Raw genomic sequence first — 22,562 nt, 5'->3', positions numbered from 1 at the left:
AACGTTTTCACATATGATGCGAGTTGAAAGCACTTTTTCTTGTGGTTGCAAAAAATAAGATGCAAACTCACACATAGGTGATAGGTAGAATTTACTCCAACCTGTGCTGTATCAATCGTGCAGCTTTCAGTGAGCTTTTCCTCTGTGTTAAAGGCCACACTTTGTGTTTGACATGAGCAACAATAAAAGTACTGTTATATTACTTTTTACCAGATAATGTTTTTGTTTAAAAAAAAAAGTCTTTACATTGTCTTCTCGTGGCCTTTTATAGCTGACTTTGCGTTATAAGTTTTGCTCATTGTTGAAGGCCGTACGATGTCCTATAGTTGTTAATGTCTGTGTCATTTTGGTTCTCGTGTGGACAGTTGTCTCATTGGCAATCATACCACATCTTTTTTATACTTTAACCAATCCAAATATCTTCATACAATTCCAAAGACACAATTGTCCTTTTCTTGTGAAGTCATTTTTTTCAGAGATGTTGCAATAACAACGAGTCCTTTAAAGCAATCCAAACATCTTAATATTACCTCTCGGACATAATCTTCTGTTTTTCTATCAGTATATATCTTCAGAGAATCAAAATAAGATTTTATTATCTCATCAGTTTATACACACATTGTATATTTTCATATTCTTGAATATTTGAAATAGTCGGTCAATATAACAATTTGTTTTACTTTGAACTAAAAAAATATGTAGGCAAAATTCTATTTAATTATAACTTGAATAATTCAAAAATACACGCATATATGTGCTGGTAAGAAACAATTGATTTGATGATATAATTTCACTAGGTGTTCCTGTTAAGTTTATATTACCTAGGCATTATTCTTATCAGGTAACCTAGCCTTATAGCTACATGATATAAATAAACGAAAATTCTGGGGCACGACACTCGGTGAATCATATTTCTTTATTTTAAATTGCAAATACTCTATTTTAGTTAAGAAGATGTTAGATATTCTTTTAAATTCTTGTGTTTCTGGTATGCAACTAAGGGTGGTTCTCTCAGGTCATATTCAGGGGCGGACCCAAATTTTTGAAAGGGGAAAGGGGAGGGGGGCGAAGGTATTAAAGTTCGCTGAGCTCTGAATCCGCCACTGAATATTTCCTGTAATATTTATTCTTCTGGAACTTTTTTTCACAGGAACACATTTTGGCTCACATATGCATTCCGTTTATGGGGGGTCTTTTATAATTATTAAGCTGTGGTGAAAAAGACAATAGATTTATAGCTACTAACTGCATTCATTAGAGTGCCAATAGTGCCATGAATCAAATTTACGTTGCTTTTTTTTTCAAATACCCGTTTTTAAAGCTTTCACCTACAATACGATTTTCGCAAATACTACACAACACAAAATGTGCATTGATACAACGTTATCGACAACATTGTTGTACGACAACAGAGAAGCGAAATAATCGAGTTTATAATAATTTACGTTAAAAATCATATGTTGATTGGCTAATACGAGGGTGTTAATTTAGTCTATCACATGGCTTATAATAGCGGGTATTTTTTTTTAATGTCACCCTCTCCTCTAGACCAATCTAAAATCGGTAATTTAAAGGACAATGAATGGAATTTACATCAAGTTATTAAAGACAATGCTTAAGTTCTACGTTTTGGCTCAGATTTTATTATTTAACTGTCCGAAATGAAAAAAATAAAACATCTTACTTCACTTCTGTTGATTTTTCTAATACCCGTAATAACGTTTTTACGAATGTGACTTCATAGAAAATACTTTTAAATAAAATTCATCTGTAAAAGACAATAATGATAGGACATTCAGTATAATAAATGAAGTAACACATAACTGAGAGGGTGATACAGCATATTGGTACCCCTCGAAAAAGCATTGTCAAGCTTGGCTTCACCGCGTTTGACAATGTTTTCTTGTGGTAGCACTCTGCTCTATCACCCTCTCAGCTCTGTGATATTCATAATTATTTCACATAAAAAAAATCAAGTTAATGAATTGCCATCAATGTAGTAACAATATTTAATATATTAACAAACAAAATAATCCAAAGGTAATCCAAACATTTTAGAGACAAAATCTTTATCATAAAAGTGCTTTAAAAATATAAATCACCAAAATGTTTGAAAATGTATAGATTTATTGTATATTTAAAGCGTTTGAACGACAAAGAATTATAAACATTACAAAATGGCGCAAATTTATGTGAATCTATGGCCGTATCAAAAACATCTCTTGTTTGTGTTTTCTAAATAGAAATGATAATGTTATTTAAAAGATAGAGGAATACCAGAAAAGGAGGAGAAACTCTCAAACTTTAAGATAAGTATTTTTATATATTTGACTAGTTTTACTACTTTTGATTTGTATGACAATATGTAAACAAAATATCTTTGGTATTCAGATGGCCATGTACGAGTTCAATTAGCTGTTGAATATGTACAAGCAGCTCGCCCAATAGTTGGTTGTTGTCCATTTGCAGGTATACATTATTTCATATTTCCAAAAATAATATTTTATATGACTTTTGACTTCAAATAGGGTCCGTAGAGTAAACGTCATAAAATACATGTAATAATAGTGGTATATGGACACACCATATACAATACTGCCTAGTTCAGTATATGGCTTTATAGTATACAAGAGGTGAATAATACCAGAAGCATCATCAAAATTCATTTAGCTAAAATAACTGACAATTCTGTGTCGAAAAGCGTTGATTAACAAATGAGGACTAACAAATAAGTCCTCTGAAACAACATAAACAACTATAGATTAAGCAATTGCAATCCACCAAACGTTGATTAATATAATTTGAGGTTACCAATTAGCATGTTCAGCATATTAATCAATGAATGTGGAAAATGCAGTTCTTTTTCATGTAATTACATGTATACATGTACACGTAATTTGTCTAGATCAAACATTAAATCTCATCTGCGAAATCCGTTAAATTTGATTTTAATAGATAAACATTCACTTTCAATTAAAATGTTGTTGTAAAAACCAAGGGTTTGTATAGTACTATACAAATCCTTGTAAAAACTAAAACTTTAGCATTTTAAATCATGAAAAAACAAAATTTATGTACTTGTTAAAATTGTTTTAATGACTAAAATTTTAGCAGAAAAAATTGAACCCAAAATGTTTGAAAGCTAAAATTTTAGCCCTCAGTTTTTAGTTTCGATAAGCTAAAAGTTTAGTTTTGTTTTATACATTCATTGTGTATCATATGGCATAAAAAGTGGAATGCTAAAGTTTTATCAAGCGTATTATTTCTTTTATTTTTATTACAGGTTGATTTGAAAGCTGTTGTGAATTTTCATTGGTTTTTCTTTAATAGAAAAATTATATTCAGCGGTATTATTTTAAGCTTAATGTAATTTTTCTAACATAAGCAAAACTGTGGTTTTCCGAAAAGATGTGAATTGTTGTTCCTTTATGACATGGTTCTTCAAGAGATATGTTTAGATTTCCAGATATGACATTGTATAAGAATAAAACTCCTAGATTTTTAGCGAAAATCCATAGTCATTTGACCATTTTGCAATGATTCAAAACAATCCATTTTGAGAATGAAAATTGCAGTGAATCAAAATTTATTGCAGTCCGTTATTAGCTGTATTTGGCAAAACTTTTCAAAAAAAGTTTCAATTTTGGTATCTTTGCTGAGTAAATTTACAACCACTGGGTCGATGCTTCTGTACGTGTTTGTGGAGTTTTATTCCCCTAGGGTATCACAAGCCCAGTAGTCAGCCCTTCTGTGTTGACATAAATTATCATTGATATGGTCATACATGTACTTATAAATTAACTGTTATACAAAACTTTGAATTTTTGAAATACGAAGGCTTTTCTACCTCAGGAACAGATTACCTTAGCTGAATTTGTCAAAATTTTTAGAAATGTTTGGTCCTCAATGCTCTTCAACTTCGTACTTTATTTAGAATTTCCAACCTTTTTTTATTCGAGTGTCACTAGTGGGTCTTTTATGGAACACAATTTCAATCCTAGTGTCTATGATGAGTTTATTTACGTGTTCATATTTCCACCCTATTAGGAATTAAACTATTCATGTGTTAATTCACATGAAAACTGATTTATTGAGGTTTTCTGTTTCTTATACGTTAAAAACAAAAACAAGACACAATCAGCCTACAGCGGAAAACGGTGCTATTTACTTATACATTTACAGTTAAGTGAAACGGCTTTTCTTGCATTAAGAATGAGTGCTTTCCGCTAACTCTCTAATACATTATTTTGTTTCAGCATTGATTTCAATGAAGATAATAACAGCTTTTTATTGCATATTTCGTTCCCATTAGGTTATATACAGGTCGTCTGGCGTATTCGATTTACAAAATCTTACAAACAGTTTAATTTATTGTAAAGGATTAATAAATATGTAATATGTACAATAAAATAAACATTTCATGCCACCTTTAATTCGCAAGATTGTTGTATCTTAGTAATACCCGCGTCACACTGTCCCGATTTTTACGCCGATGGCATCACGATTATGGACATTTTCAAAATCGGGACTGATCGTATCCAGATCGGGTTATTCGTAGTGCCATCTTTAACCATCGTAGAACCATCGGCCACTTTTTCTAGTCTTCGGGGACAACTTCAAGAAGGGTTCTAAATTCTTTAACATGTTAAAAAATCCCCGAAGGTGCATCCGATGTTGAAGGTTCGTATTGAGTTCGTATCACCATCCTCACCATCGTAATGTCACCTCGAATGCATCTTTGAACATCGTATTGCATTCGTGTTTTCATCGTTTCCCTCGGGCAGTTTTGACATTACGATGTCTACACGAATGAATCACGAAGCTACCCGAAGGTCTTACGATGGCAACACGACTTCGTCAAGACCTTGTTATCCCGTCGTGTTGCCATCGAATAAAAGTACGAAGGCGACAAGATGGAACTACGACGGCAATAAATCCAGCTACAGTAAGTTATTTTTCGCGCTAAAATACATTTAAAGTGCCATGCGCGATATGCACTGGTCAGTTTAATACGACAATTAAGAAAGACGTTCACAAAACGTGGAGCTCATATCATATGATTCTATGAGGACAAGAGAGGCGACAGTGTTGTTTCTATTAATTCAAATGGAACAGGAAGAGCAGATATTACAGGTTCAGGAGTTACTTTTACAAGTAAAATATTATTTTTTGTCAATTTTTCATATCAAGTAACATAATGAAAATCATAAACGCGCCTCGTACACTAACACTGCAGATACACGTATATAGGGAAACCAACTTTTTCTTCATTCTATTTTTTTATGTATCGTCGAAGTTGTTGTCACACAAATGTTTATTCCATAACCATTTTGTTTTCTATAGGTCATATTTTGCCGCATTCGTTGCTTTCCCCACATCCTTCCTTTTGTTTATATTATTATGATATTCTCTTGGAAAGAGCTCTTTTTGAATAAAATGGATCAACGAACCCATTACATTACCTTTAAGATAAATCAGTAAACATCGGCATAATTAAAGGGGATTATTCAGACTAGTGCACACATTTTACAGTTCAAACAAGGCAATGACGAGCGTGGCATCCCCTCGTCTGTAACATATTGGGGACAAATATGGACACTATATTTGTATATGACACATGCAGAAAATGGTGAATTGAATATGCATATTTGATACATAAACTATTTTTTTTAGAAATCAACCAAAACATTCAGTAACTGGAACTACCTTTAATATTGTCTTTAGAACCAGCAGGTAAAAAAATGAGCAACCAATTTCCTGTGTATTATGCTATTTAAAGAAGAAAAAACAAGTCCATCTGCAAGACCTTGACCTTTGGCCTTGAACGTAAAAAATGTCAGATCGTTTAACAAGGAGGAACAATATACCAAATGTGGTTAAAATCTTTTGAAGCATATTGGTTTTAAAGTGTCCACAAGGGTTATATTGTCTTGTATTACAACTGCCGCTGTGACCTTGACCTTTGAACTTTAAAGTCAATAGCGCTTAAGATATTCTTAACGAGTAACACCATACCAAGTTTTGAGCATTTTGGTTCTAGAGTGTCCTTAACAATTTTATCTACACGCAAATTACATGTAGTAGGTGAGAGGATAATAAACTAAGTTTTATAAGAATTAGACAAAAAGATACATCGTATGGCCATCGCCCTATCATCGTAATCCATCGTGTAGCCTTCGTAATCAGTCATGTATCCTTCGTGATCCATCGTGTAGGCTTCGGCTGAGATATGAAGCTGAAATACTCGTCTTCGGTTAACCTTCGTATGTCCATCTTTTGCTATCGTATGTAATTTCGGCACCATCGTATAGACTTCGTTATTCATCGTACTTGCTTAGGTCACTTTTTGGAATTTTAACGAAATCGGAACCAACTTCGTACGAACTTACAATTTTCGCATTCGGGTGTCCATCGTATATAAATAAAGGCAACAGTAGTATACCGCTGTTCAAACTCATAAATCCATGGACAAAAAACAAAATCGGGGTAACAAACTAAAACTGAGGAAAACGTATTAAATATAAGAGGAGAACAACGACACAACACTACAAGGTAACACACACAGAAATGGACCAAGCATCAGAAAAAATCCCACGAGAATAACAAATATAACATCAAAACCAAATACATGAATTTAGGATAGACAAGTACAGTGACACGTCTTATCGCAATGTGAATTTACACTAAAAAAAAACAAAAAAAAAAACGACGCAACGTTAAAATGTAACACACACAGAAACGAACTATAATATAACAATGGCCATATTCTTGACTTGGTACAGGACATTTTTAAAAGGAAAAAATGGTGGGTTGAACCTGGTTTTGTGGCATGCCAAACCTCCCTCTTTTATAGCCATGTGAAATATAACATTAAAATGACAACTCAACACCACAGGACTACAATATAAATAAATTGGAGAACACAATCGACAAAGAAACACACGAACAACAGCCCAAAAAAAAGCAACAAGTTCAAAATTTTAATATGCCAGAAGTGCATTTTGTCCACACAAGATCTACTAGTGACGCCCAGATACAAAAGTTTGAAAGCCGAAACAAGTACAAAGTCGAACAGCATCGAGGACCAAAAGATCAAAAAAGTTGTGCCAAAAACGGCCAGGGTTTTCTGTTAGTTACCAGAACATCCCTATTATTTAGAATAATTTATACTTTTGCAAACAGTAAATTTATAAAATTATATACAAAAGATGTACATGATAAGACTAAAGTATTAACTAATTACAGGAAACAACTGAAATACATTACATAACCAGACATTTGTAACACAAAATGTAGACAAATCGAATAGGTTTAAACCTGAACGATATATAAAATTCGGGACAGTGTGACGCGGGCATAACAAGTATTGCTTAGTTTGATAACATTACTGTAACATTTAAAATACTTTACAATTCTTAGATTATGGCGGAGTGAATAAAAAAAGTAAAATCACAAAAAAATACTGAACTCCGAGGAAAATTCAAAACGAAAAGTCCTTAATCAAACTGCAATATTCAAAGCTCAAACACATCAAAGGAATGGACATCAACTGTTATGGTTCTGACTATGTACAGGCATTTTCTTATGTAGAAAATGGTGTATTAAACCTGGTTATATAGCTAAATAACCCTCTCACTTGTATGACAGTCGTATAAACTTTCATTATATTCACAACGATGTTTGAAAAAAACAGACATAATATGAAAACATGTAGGTAACATATTAGGCATAATTTCTTTGATCATGTTGATAATGATATACCATAATCGTATTGCTATATTCCAATTTTTTAAGAGTGTGTCGTTTACAAATTGGATTGTAAAGAACGAATTAATGCTCAGTGACCACCTTCAACCCTTATACCAAGAATACGTTTTTGACTTGTTTCTGTAATAGGCAAATTCTTTATAATTTATAAGATTCGTTTTGTTTAATAGGTATTGTCACATGCATGTTTTGTCTTGTGTAAGGTTGTTGTCTTTTGTTTCTTCCTGTCAATTGCTGTGTCGACTATACGTTTTGCAAAAACATTTCGATTGCTCTCCTGTTTTGTCTTCAAATGCTCTTAGAAAGATATAAACGCCATCTTGTGAGCTATAAACCAGTAAACATATATTCTGTAAAAGAACATGTTTGTAAAAGTGTATTATTAATCCTTCACATACGATTTATATTTAAAGCTGTTTTTTATAGTTCGTTTATGAGTGTTTTATAGGTAGTCTGCGAGAAAGGTCGTTAAATGAAGCAATAATATGTAGTACTACGTGACATTTTCAATTTATATGAGACAAAAGAAGAGTAAATACGTGCAAACAAACGCCTGCGTATGCAACCTTATTTCAGTGGAAAGGAGTAGAAACAATAAGGACCCTTTTTGGTCCAAAATAGTGAGTCCGTTATTTAAAAATATGAAAGTTTTTTACTTTGATTCCTATATCTAAGAGAAAGTGAAATACAATTATCATTAACTAGAATTTTTTTTTTTGATAAAACAATACATTGAAAATCCTTTATGATTTGATTTAAATTACATATATAAGTAAGCAATACATGTGGATGTTAAATTTGATAGATGTTTTTTGTGGTTCTTTGTTAAATATTTGTTTGTTTTTGTTCTAGTTGAGACACAGTGGTGATTGACAATGCCTGTACCAAGTTAGGAATATGACAGTTGTTGTCCATTAGTTTGATATTTTTTATATTTTGATTTTGTCATTTGATAAGGGACTTTCCGTTTTGAATTTTCCTCAGAGTTCAGTATTTTTTGTGATTTTACATTTTATGTCTCATCATATCAAAAATATAAATGTTGATGAACGTTGACTAAACTACCATAATGGCAACACAATAATACCAAGAAAGAAGCATGTTTGGCAAACTAAATATCATGATCAGAGCTCATTAATTTTGTTGAATGATTTGATGTTGGTCACTTAAGGTTTAGTGGCAAATATTTCATGCATGTTCTAGGTGAGATTAACAAAAAGTAGAACTATTAATCTTGTAATAGGGATTGACCATTTTCAAAGTGTGGGAAATTTATACTGCCACTGGACATTAAGGTTAATTAGATAGAGACTTAAATTTGTCCACCTCATCAAAGAGTTGTTGTAAGGGTTATAATTAACAGAGTGGTGGTACGGAAGGACGTCCGGATTCTGTTAAACATGTACAAAACGTAACACTAGTCGTGTAAGTAAATTATTTTATTTTACTTCGTAATTCTACCAAAAAAAGTCATTTTGGACCGAAACACAAACTCGTTCTTTTAGTCATTATAATACACTAATGCGTTTTAATCAGATCAATATCTGTAGTGATAAGAATATTATTCGGATAGCAGTATCATTTCGAAATTGCAGATTGGTGAGAGGACAGACATTTGTAACACTTTATGCCATTTAGTTGTTGATCCATACAATAACATCCAGGGGCCTTGGTAGCCCAACTACTGTATCAGTAGCCAGTCAATCCTGATGTTGTGAGTTCGAATCCCGCCGGGGCATGTGCACTCGACTCTAGTCACCATAATTTTCTACCAAAGATCTGTGGTTTTTCTCCGAACACTCCGGCTTCCTTCACCAATAAAAACTATCTGAAAAGTAACAGTACAATAGCGAAGAACGTGGCGTTTAACACTAACAATAAATCACTCAACAAACACTTTGAATTTTTCATTTACAACTTTTTGGTATAATGTTATGCTAAGTAAAATCAAATATCAGGTAATTGTAATACGCTCCGGTATTTGTGGTCTCTATGTAGAATACTTTCCTTGAGTGCAGAAGGTCGTGAGATTGAAGCATGGTCTCGTGAAATAAGACTTAAAATTGGTATTTACTAATTTTTTCCACTAAGCACAAAGTATTACATCAGGAGTAAGAGCAAAGACTAGTCTGCTCAGAGTCAGAATAATTTTCTGGATTCGATGGCATGTTCCCGCTGACTGTCACCTTGTAAAAGATCGCGTGATAAATCAGGCACCGTGTTTCATGTGTACTCAGTATAGGGATAATATTCATTTAGACTAGTATCTTCACTATATTTTACAAACTTCACAATGTTTGTATATTCCAAAGGCGTACTGAATGTTTTACGGACGGAATCACCCTAATATTCATATCGCATTAACCTGTTCTCGTCCTGAATTTGCATTTAATGTGCCGCTGGACGTTTAACATGTATCATCATCATCATCAATTTGTAGTATATATTTTAATCGTCAAACGAAACAAAATAACGTTTGAAGGCTTGTTGTACCTGAATGATTGCATCCTAAAATATAGTTTTTTCCCTAAACTACTCCCATGAAAGCAGACGTTAAACATGTATCATCATCATCATCAATTTTTAGCAGCTAAGCGAAATAATCATTTAACTGATTTATTGTATATTATTCTAATAACAATTTTACACTTGTGATTTTTAGTAGTTTATCAATAATAATATATGATTTACAAATTTAACTATTCTTTTGGAGCTTAATATTCTGTTGCATTTCTTTACAATTGCAGGGTGATCAACGTAGTCCTAATGTGTCGAGATAACATTCACCGGAATAATTAGAATCGACAAAAAATCATTCACAAACTTTTACGGTATTATTATATTCAATTTATCGCTTTCTTAATAATACTAGTTGATATTGTTTGAAGTCGACATATATATAATAATAGTAAGCTTAAATATCTTCATGTAACATCTTGCAAATTTATTTCCTCAGAAACGTAGAAGTTCTTTTATCGATCGTTACAAAATTACTGTTACGTTTGAAGGATTGTTGGAAAGCGTGGTTTAAAGCAACTATTGGAAAGATTGAATAACAGTTTCTCTTTATCATTATCAGCATTTAGTTGTTTAATTCAATTTTTTGGTTTTTATACTTACGATTAGGCTAATTGGTTTGTTTCATGTAAATTGGCTAATTGAAAGCTGTGGTGTTTTATCAACTTTTCGAATGTTTGAAGTTCCACCATGCATGTTATAAACATTTTTGAAGTTTAGGCAAGTTTTATGTATTATAGAAAATATGCCAGACCAACCAACGGAGAAAGTGTCATTTTATGAAATACTACTAAACTCTTCGAATTTGACTTCGACTTCGTTTGGCAATGCTTCGAAGTTAGAATCTGGAGATTTACCAACGGATTTAACATTCAATGATGAAAATTTAATGGCAGTAGTGGCGTATTCAGTATTGTTTGTAATAGCAGCAAGTGGCAACCTAACTGTGTTCATAACTCTATTCCGAAACCGACATTTAAAATCACGTGTAAATCTGTTTATTTTACATTTATCGCTTGCAGATTTAATTGTTGCTTTTATTATGGTTCCAATGGAAATCATTTGGCATGCAACAGTTGCCTGGAAGGGTGGTGATCTTGCCTGTAGGATTTTAATGTTTTTCCGAACGTTTGGGCTCTACCTTTCATCGTTTATATTAGTTACCATAAGTTTAGATAGGTACTTTGCCATACTGCATCCATTAAGTTTAAATGATGCCAACAAAAGGGGCAAGATTATGCTCCTACTTTCATGGATATTCAGTTTTGTAGCAAGTATACCACAGGTAAGTGTTTTATGTTTTATTAATAACACTAAATTTCAAGGCAACCATTTAACTTCAAGGGGGGTTATGGGTTTATATCCGAAAATATTAGTTTTTCAACGCTATCTACCAAATGATGTTTTTCTTATTTATTCAGTATTATAGGGTATGGGGAAATTCTGGATTCAGAATAAGGTGTTTGTCATTTGCTTTGGGGATCAGAATCTTTTTTAAACCCTCCTTATTACGTTAAATCGTTGTTCCCTAACTGTGATAGAGGACGAAGTACTATTATTTATTTTCGTAATGCTCTTTGGTAATAAGATATCTAAACATACCAATTTGTAGAAATTGGTATGCTTTGCGGCAAGACAGGTTCCGTCAACAACATGAGTGCGGAAGTGCATCTGTTTAAAATAAGATTCAAGATTTTGGACTCGCAAGTACACTCAGGTTTACTGACTGACTTTTTTTGTTTTCTGATTTTCTTACTGTAACATGTATGATACATGTGTATTCATCCTCTATTAGTAATTTCTTTCTGGTATTATGAGCATATTCAATGGCCATGTTTTGAATGTAAATGATATGAAGAAAAGACTGGTACGCCTATATAATGAGTGTTTATATATACAATGTCATGTGCGAGTTACTTCTCTTCTAAGATGCTGTCATGTTTCAACCATAATACTGAGAGTCATTTTTTAAAATTCTTGATTGTTTGACCATTATCCTTTTTTTTCTGTAAAACTCCCATCCTCACCCTCAACAATGATAAGGACATATTTCAGGAGTAGTTCTTTTTTCACAGGCTTATCAAGTTATCGCACGTCAAGCTCTACATATAAAACGGCGATAAATCATATTAGTGTGATTGGTATAGGTCAAAAGATTAAGTGACCAATCTAATGATGCAGAAAAAAATCCTATGAAGGGATTACTCAATAACAGCAGAGAGGACATGTATATTGTCCCGTTATAGAAATTATTATATTAATGGAGACATTTTTTTTGTCAATATACAACAATATACTATGAAGTTTAAATATAATCTGAACAACCTGTTGATAAAAACAAACCTTGAATATATTAGTGAAAGAGATTATGTTACAATTTAGATATTGCTAAATCAGGGTTAAGTAATAACATGATAATAAGTTAAACGTTATCTAAATAACATGGATAAAGTTATGTTTATGTCTCTGATGGATGTATCCTAATTTGTTATGGTAGCGCTCCAACATGTTTGTGATAATGAGAATAGATAAGTTAACTGGGTTAACAGTTAACTTATAGATCCGTATATATTTACGTCAATTCAGTTTCTGTATTGTGGATTCTAAACCGAAAATTAGTTCGGTTTCGGTTTGGAATCCACCATACGTTTGTTTCTTTCTAGTCCTTTTTTAAATTTCAAATTTAGAAAACGAAATGACGCACATAATGCAAGAACTTACATTATCCACTTATCTAATGGTAACTTCTACACAGTATCAGAAGTAAAACAAATCTCCTAAAATTGTTTTCCGTTTTGCAAATCTTGTGTTTCGTTTTTATTTCTGATATAAAAACGAAAAATATCTTTTGTTTTAAGATTTCCAATACAAAACACAAAAGAACACACGCGTTTACTTTCTCGAAAAACGAATGGACACAAGTACAAAACAAATGTATATACCGGTCTATCATATTAAAGTACATGTGTATTCTAAACTCGTATAGATCTATAATCTACATTTTGTATTAGCTTCGTTCCCATGAGAATATGTGAACATAATAAATTATAACTATCTAAAAAGGTTCTTAATTTTTCATATCTCAAAGTAATTCGGGCATGAAATTTCAGGTAGAATTTTGTTAATACTATCAATAATTTAGATCAGTCTTTTAATATAATGTATATGATTAACGATTACCACGGATAAAACATGTACTTTACAGTTCTTGTAAATTAAAAAAATTTAATGATCATGATCAATGAATGTTGTTGTCGATGTTTTAGTATATATAATGGATAGTGTTGGTAAATGTCTAAACAGTTCTCATGTGTGTTCAGATATATAGTGATTGATTGACATGGTCCTGACTGACTGCAAGGGTTTGCATTTTCGTTAAACGAAGTAAACAACACGCCAAAGCTCTAAATTATTTGACATCCACGTCATGTCAATTCCAAGTATATGTAGTTATTATACGCTTTAAGAGTTTTAAAATATCTCCGATTGAGATCATGTAGTCGGCAAATAAATGTTACAGATGCACGTGCTACAAATAACTTGGTATCAATAACGTCATCAATGAAATAATGGTTGATAAACTATGTGTAAACCGATTTTCTATAATTTGTCATTGAAACATAATATGTTTGATATTGTTTTGGTGTTTTTTTTTTTTCTTTACGTAAGCATGCTAAAATAATTCTAACAATGAGAAAATAGTCTACAATTAGTAATATTCAGGATTGTAAAATAGATAATAAAATGTTACGTTTGCCATATGAGTCGGGCGTACGTATGCAATCATAATTTGAGTAGATTTTATTGTGTTTACGTCGTTACTCAGATAATATAGTCCTCCCCGTTATTGACTCTCAAACTGTTGCAATCTTAGAGCAGCAAAATATAACAACTGAATTATTTTGGGTTCATTTGACTTATCCCAACTTTTTTTTTATTTTTACTTTTTTTATCATCAGCAACTTTATAACAGCATAAAACTGCTTACCCCCATGAGCAACCTGTGGTTATCGACGGTTTACATAGTCGCAAGATTTGACTTTAACGTGTTTTATTCACTGGTTCTTGAACGGTATGTGTCTTTCTGTCTTGTTCTTAAAGTCATGAAGATGTCTCTGCAGCATTGACACAAGGTATCTGTATTTTCACCTTTCGTATCTGCCTTTTTCCCGTTTCTACTTTTTTGGTCGCCGTCAACCGGAGCTTCAAGCATTGACGCTATTGGCATAATGAGTTTTAATGTTCAAAGACGCCTACGAAAAACAAACCTTATTATCAAATCAATTTATCAAATTACATATATTCTATATATACATTTTTGAATATTTCATTAAATTTTGTTAACCAATGAAACGCACGACTTAAAAAATCTCCTTTCCGCAACACTTCCATGTTTGGCAGGAAATTAACAAATAATTTTTCTAGAGTTTTTGTTTAAATTATTGAAATCTTTCATACTTTTAAAAGATAGTTGAAGTGCATGCTTAAATTGTTTATAGACCCTTAGGAATAAGACAGGAAATGAAAGAAAACTCAGCAGTAGTATCATTAAGTTAGTCATTGATTCACTGTGAGGTTTATTTTATAATTAATGTGTAAGGTCATCGATGATGGTCTAGAAGAAGTCTACAAAATAATAAGAGTATACGCACAGGGCAAAACTGTAGAAAAAGATCAACATAAATAAAGAAAAGAGTAATATGGTAAAAATGGAATAAATAATAGAGAATAATGGGATGTTAAATCATAGAAATACAGAATAATAAGCTAAAGAGATAGAGAGGGAACATAGCCTAACAAATAAAGCATAAGGACATGAAGGATCTCCAATTCCGACCATCATCGATGATGTTGAAATAACACAACCAATGACGGTTTGTTGTTCAAGCGAGGAATGATCGCTTTTGTTTATTCGGTCAATTATAATATTTTAGTTTCACGACAAGAAAGGCATATGACCAATGTATCTTATGTTTTTCGTTTAGACGGTAACATTAGAAAGTTGAGGAAATCAAACCAATATGAATAATCAAAATGTCATAATGGTTATTGCAATTTCAATCAGATTTTGAATAAATTTGGCACTTAAAATTTTGTTGAAAACAATTTTATTGCACTGTTTACATTTTTCATAAAGTTCTTAGTTATATTTTTGTTTTTGTTTCTTAAGGTGGATCGAGACTATTCGACTGCGCATAATTTCACGCATGAATTACAATGCACATGAAAAAAATTTTTCGTAAATTTGATAGTATTTTTTTTTTTTTTTAATATTTTGATTGATTAGAAATGTTAAGTTATTGTAGTTATGTCACTAAAAGAATATTTTCGTTATTATGTGTATCTGTTAACGGCTCAAAATGACATTTTACCCATTTTCACCATTTTCACGCCAAAATTTGGGTTTTAAGGCAAAATATATTTTTTTTCTTATCGGTGACCTATGTTTTTTATTTGCTCATTCTTTGAAGCTATATTTTAGCTTTTTATATTACAGTTTTGGACCAATTGTCATAGAACGTTTTTTTTTTAATATTCTAATAAAAATATGTCAACACCTCTATTTTCCCTATCATTTCATTGACAAATGGTCCCTTTTACATACCTTTTAAGCTTAAATGGTCTGTGACCCCGTATTTTTTTCGACCAATTTGATTCACTTTCTGTACAGAATAAAATAACAAAAAAATACGGCACTTCTGATAGAAGCTTCGAATAGGCCCGAGCCTCGAGCTCCTTAAAAGAAAAAATGCAATAATTTATTTCCTATAATGGAATTTTAATTTTAGCTTCAAGGGTAATTTTCATTCATTATATTGGCTAACTATTCAAAGTCTGTCAAAATTTCAGTTCGTGCAAATTCTTTTAAACATTTACAATTAGTAAAATACGACACAATATTTATCATGATTACTACATTATAGTTTATTCAAATAAATGATGTTTTTAAATATTCAATTCATTATAGTTTATTCAAATAAATGATGTTTTTAAATATTCAATTCAGCATAGTTCACGGCCCCTTTTTACTACTTTGTATTGGTTCTATGTCATTCAAGCCTGTTTCACATTAGTAAGAAGAAAATAATAAAGAAAATTATGATTAAATGCACTATTTCAATTACCTAATCTATGAACAAATAAGTTTTATCTTAAAATCAGGAAATCTGCTAACAATAATTAATCTATTTTACATCATTTGATAAAGGAGTATTGTATTTTATAATCACTCAAATCGAGATAAAAGATGTATTTTATCTTTCTTTGCACGCAATGTATTGAATCGCCTACGTTTTTGATAATAAAGATATATAGCACTAGTATTGTGGTCAGAAAATTTCAATGAGTACTCGAATTATAAAATTTGTACACGGAACTACATATTGTTTTACCTACATATAGAATGAAATTCAAAACAGTGTAGCTGTGGCCATTGATTGACATATTAAAATCATCCATTGACTGGGACAATTTAGGTGAACGTTTGTATGTAACGACCAATGCTCACTATGTACTTTTTAAAGACACTTAAACTATGGGGTCACCAAAGGTTTTCAACACTTAAATAAAGTAATTCGAAAAATTAATCAGAAATAACACGATATTTTGATTTATATCAATTATATAAATCAAAACACAAAGGTTATTCCTGATTAATTTTTCGAATTATTTTATAATTAAAGGCGTTAAGAAACCTTTGGTGACCCCACAGTTTAAATGTCTATCGTAGGTACGTCGTGAACAGTGGTCGTTACAGACAAACGTTCACGTAAATTGTCCCAGTCAATGGATGATTTTAATGTGTCAATCAATGGCCACAGCTACACTGTTTTGAATTTCATTCTATATACTTTAATATAACACATATTAAGGTATAAAACAGATCAGACAAGTGCCTGTGCTCGAAACACCTAGTCCAGTATTTTGATTGGATGATACTTTGATAATCGTACACACCTTTATCCAGTATTTTGATGGGATGATACTTGAATCTGAATACAATAATCGTACTCCTAAGTTTTTTTAACCGTACGTCCTGTTGTACGATAAGTCATGTATAGATTACGATGTGCTTTGTCTATATGAGGTCACGTCAGTAGCCAATGATACCCCAATACAATCAATATTTAGAATTATAAGCATATAATTTGATTTTTTCCTGGTACTTTAATGAAATTGTGTGAAAACCAATCTGTTTTGATATCACAAGGTGGTGTAATGTTGTTGTAGAATTTGTAGTCGGTCTTCTTTGATCAATACAAACCAGTCACTTTTACGTCACATGTTTTATTTATCCTAAAAGGTATGAATTTTATTTTTTAGTATCAATGCTATTTCATAAAAATGTATAGTAAACTGAATGTTTTGTTATATATGTTTTCCTGACCTGATCCTTACCATTGTGTATTAAAAGTACTATACTTCTTGCATAACAGATTTGTTTTACATAAAACTTGCTGTTTATTGTAAAAAAAGAAACCACATAGAAAGATAAGATATTAAAATCCTGCGAAATGATACCCGAGATAGATGTTACACTGAACTAAACATATAAATAATTGTTATGTAATGGAAAAAAAGGAGAGTAGGATCATTTTATTCTTCAGGAGCACACAAGAATACCCCGGTCTTTTGGTGGGATTTGTTTTTAAAAGTCTTCTTGCTATATTGTTGTCTATGTTTTTAGCGCTTTTCGCTTTTGTGCCATGATGGTTTTATTTGTAAGATAATGTCAGTTCGTTTTCCATTGAAGAATGTGAATATCTCTTCGGTATATTTCGCCTCTCTTTCAATAAATGGTTATAATAACTACGTCATTGCATGTGTACTCAGAATGTTTTTGGTAAGTCTTTTCCTTCAGATATAGGACAGGTTTTGCCATCTTACCAACTATTTCATCGTCTATTCTTGGCATGTTCCTTTCGCTTTTATTTACATGTTTTGTATATCTTCTGATGTCTGATTCGCGTTACAGATGAGATTTACATAGAAGTACTACATAATTATTTCATCTTTTCTCTTGTTCTAAAAATGCTATTATAACTATTCTGGATAAATTTTTTTTTTAATAAAGTTGTTATCTCAATTTTTCTGGATGCAGTATCGCTTTAAAAACAATTTGTTTCTATATTTTCTGTCATCAAATTGGTACGTCAGCACTCCTTTTGTGTGACGATATAAATCGCTGTACTATCTTCTTTTTTTTAATTGCAAAAACCTGAACTGTTTGCTGCATGATTATTGATAACACCTCTCTTTAAGTATTAGTTACACATTGAGTGCATCCAATATTTGCTCTTTAGTATTTTGTGGTGCTTTAGTACTTAATAAATAACCGCAATACATTTTCGATTGTTTTGTAATAAATTACTAATAATGCATATTTTATAAAACAAAGATAATGTATGCCATGTGTACATGTATTGCTGCAGTAACACTTTCTTTAGAAATTTTATGTTTGAGAGCTCAATTTCTTGCATTTTATTTGTCACCTTGTTGAAACACTTGTTGAAAGGCACCGTTTGCAATTAATGTGTGATGATATTTTTTGAGATTCTATCATGTCTCTTTTATGGTTTAATTACCGAAACCTGTGTCTGTTGTTGATAAACGATGGCACTTCTATGTAAATAAACAATATAGTTTGAAGTAAATCAAAACAGTAGACATGCATATTCTAGAGTGAAACGTTAGAAAAAGAGACAAGATTCAAAGAAAGATATTCAAAACCTAATTTCGAAAAACAATGTGTCCATAGTACAAAAATGCCCCACTCGCACTATCATTTTCTATGTTCACTGGACCGTACGTACAATTGTCGTCAATACTCTAATTGTCAATAAAATTAGAAATATTATATCATAGGGAACAAAGTATTAAATTTCAAGCTGATTTGACTTCAACTTCATTAAAAACAACCTTGACCAAAACTTTAACCTAAAGTTGGACAGACGGACGAACAAACGGACGCACAAATACTTTGGGATGTCAAAATAAATCTTCATTCTTAGAAACATTAAACACTGTTTTCAATGAGCCGAAATTGTAATTTTCTTTGGTTATAGTTTGATAAATAAAACAAAACCTAAACCATTGATAAACGAGTTTCTAGTTTGCCTGAAACATAGGAAACGAATCTATTCTTGGAAGTATCAAGTTTGATTTGTTATTCTATGTTAATAACTATAATTACATTTTCGTCTATCAATCATTAATTAAGGTCTTTCCTTTTTCAAAAGGGAAAGACCTTACTGTATTTCTTCTGTTTATTATTAGGTCTTTCCACTTTTCGTGGAAAGACCTTTTGTTTTTCTTCTGATTATTTTTTTTTTTTTTTTTTTTTTTTTTTTTTTTTTTTCTTCTGCCGTCTGAGATGCTTTTTTGTTTTACAACATATCTAATGGATGTTTGGCCAACGATGTTGTTCAGTAATGGAGGTTTCAAAACTCACCCTGTGTGACCGAACACTTATTCTTATAGGAGTTATCTCCCCGTGTCCCCTTTTTCTTGTTATCGCTATATCTCTAAAACCGTATAAGATTTTTACAAACTGTTTTCACCAAATTGTTCGTCTACTCTTAAGAATGATTTGTTTTACTTTGACTGAGGGAATCAGAAGACATCTTATGGGAGTTATTTCCCTTTGAAAATTTAAAATAAACGATATGTTGGGTTAATTCATACAGTATAAGTTGTAGAGGCCTACAGTCTTTTGATATGAAGTCCTTGGTCCAAATAAAGAAAATTGAGGTCAAGGTTAAAGGTCAAGGTCATGTTATAAATTTTGAATTTTGCTTGTTATCGTTATTCAAAAGAAACTGTAACAGTTAATGATATGATATGTTTGCAAAATCACTGTTTACAATAAGGCGCAACTTCAAATTAATCAGTCGAAGTGTTTTGGTTAACCCTTATAGGAGTTTTCTCCCCTTATGTATTTGAAATCATTATTTCTCCACAACCATACAAGTGATTGACCTCGGACCTTCTAATTTAAGTTCACTGACCCATGACCTTCAAATTGAGGTCAAGGTCAAAGGTCAAGGTCATGTTATAAATTTTGATTTTTGCTTGTTATCGTTATTCAAAAGAAAATGTAACAGTTAATGATACGATGTGTTTGCCAAATTATTGTTTACAACAAGGGGCAACTTCAACCCATTTAAGTCGAAGTGTTTTGGTCAACCCTTTTATGAGTTTTCTCCCCATTGTCTTTGAAATCGATATTTCTTTTCAACCATACAAGTGATTGACCTGGGGTCTTTTGATTTGAGATCACTGACCTATGACCTTGAAATTGAGGTCAAGGTCAAAGGTCAACTTGACGTTCTAGATTTTGACCTTTGCTTTAAATTTGTTTTTGTTCATTATAAAACAATTAAGTCTTCTGCATATACTTATTAATCTTATTTTTCTATATCAGTTGAGGTACCAAATTACATCAACAAGGAGTGACCCTTTCTAACATCTTTTTCTCAATTTCATTCTAATTATCGAGGTGGAAAGACCTTCAATTGTTCTCTGAAGAATTGGTTTTTAATTATTATTATTATTATTATTATTATTATTATTATCATTATTATTATTATTAAGGTCTTTCCTTTTTCTATAAGGAAAGACCTTACTGTATTTCTTCTGATTATTAAGGTCTTTCCTTTTACAAAAGGGAAAGACCTTACTGTATTTCTTCTGTTTATTATTATTATTATTATTATTATTATTCTTTTTCCGCCAAACTTTGACAAATTTAGCCGCGTTAACCGTAAGACGTGTTGCTTTCATGTTCACACTATGTATCGGTGTCATGAATACCTATCTGGAACTCACCCTGTTAGTCGAAATATTTTGTCGGTTCGGAGTTATCCCTCCGAAACCCAAAAACCTTGTTATCGTTCCAACACCGTAACCGTAATAGGTAGAAAAAAAACAAAGGGTGAAATTTGTTCAGGACCAGACCCCGGTTCTTCGTTACATTTGGATCGAAAAGATTCAACGACTCATTGGTAGGGTTATGCCCCTATGAAAATTAACCGATGTCGGTTGACCACCAAAACTCAGAAACCGTAAGTCGTAGACATCTAGGATCTTCACCAATTCATGTATCTTTTTAAAATATCTCAAGGTCAAATTTGTATGTTGACCTTGACCTTTGACCTAACACCTTGTTATGGAATAATCTCAGAAACCATTATACTTACAGAAGTTTTAAATAGTGGCAAATGTTTGGGTCAGTATGGCGCAACTTTGTTACATTTTGACCGAAGAGATTTGACATTTTTTTAAGGGGCATAACACCTGTTTTAGGTTTCTGGAAAGACAAAATCAGCTTTTACTTTATAACCAAAGGTCCTAGACCCATGGGGTCTTCGGCAATGACATTTGTGACTAATGACCTTGACAAAGGTCAAAAGGTCAAAGGTCAAGGCCATGTCCCATATAGCGAATTTAGTGTTTTTAACCTTATTTAAAGGATTTTCAGTGTGTTTTAAAGCTTTTCAATACATTCTACGTCTATTGAAGCATGTATTTTACATTACTAAAGGAAAGACCTCTCAATTGTTCAAGAACAATTGACAGTTTAATTAAGGTCTTTCCTTTTACAAAAGGGAAAGACCTTACTGTATTTCTTCTGTTTATTATTATTCTTTTTCCGCCAAACTTTGACGAAGTTAGCAGCCTAAACCGTAAGACGTGTCGCTTTCATGTTCACACTTTGTATCGGTGTCATGAATACCTATCTGGAACTCACCCTGTTAGTCGAAATATTTTGTCGGTTCGGAGTAATTCCTCCGAAACCAAAAAACCTTGTTATCGTTCCAACACCGTAACCGTAATAGGTAGAAAATAAACGAAGGGTGAAATTTGTTCAGGACCAGACCCCGGTTCTTCGTTACATTTGGATCGAAAAGATTCAACGACTCATTGGTAGGGTTATGCCCCTATGAAAATTAACCGGTGTCGGTGGACAACCAAAACTCAAAAACCGTAAGTTGTAGAGACCTAGGATCTTCACCATTCATCATCAATTCATGTGACTTTGAAAAATACCTCAAGGTCAAATGTGTATGTTGACCTTGACCTTTGACCTAACACCTTGTTATCAGAACAACTCAGAAACCATTATACTTACAGAAGTTTTAAATAGTGGAAAATGTTTGGGTCATTACGGGGCAACTTTGTTACATTTTGACCGAAGAGATTTGACCTTTTTGTAAGGGGCATAACCCCTGTTTTAGGTTTCTGAAAAGACAAAATCAGCTTTTACTATATAACCAAAG

The 22,562-nt window shown here is 32.0% G+C and overlaps 1 protein-coding gene across 2 annotated transcripts in view; it reads left to right on the top strand.

The window, feature by feature from the left end:
* The first annotated feature begins 10,821 nt into the window (after nt 1-10,821).
* Nucleotides 10,822-22,562, top strand: part of LOC143072180 (adipokinetic hormone/corazonin-related peptide receptor variant I-like) — a 239,472-nt gene continuing 227,731 nt past the window's right edge. The window contains exon 1 of one of the 2 annotated variants that reach the window (XM_076247003.1): nt 10,822-11,569. In XM_076247003.1, coding sequence (XP_076103118.1) covers nt 11,030-11,569 — 540 coding nt within the window. In that variant the 5' untranslated portion in view covers nt 10,822-11,029. The remainder of the gene's footprint in view (nt 11,570-22,562) is intronic. The other variant, XM_076247000.1, reaches the window with a different exon arrangement.

Source organism: Mytilus galloprovincialis, chromosome 4 (assembly GCF_965363235.1).
Source record: "Mytilus galloprovincialis chromosome 4, xbMytGall1.hap1.1, whole genome shotgun sequence".
Lineage (NCBI taxonomy): Eukaryota > Metazoa > Mollusca > Bivalvia > Mytilida > Mytilidae > Mytilus > Mytilus galloprovincialis.
This window is presented reverse-complemented; position numbering and strand designations above follow the sequence as displayed.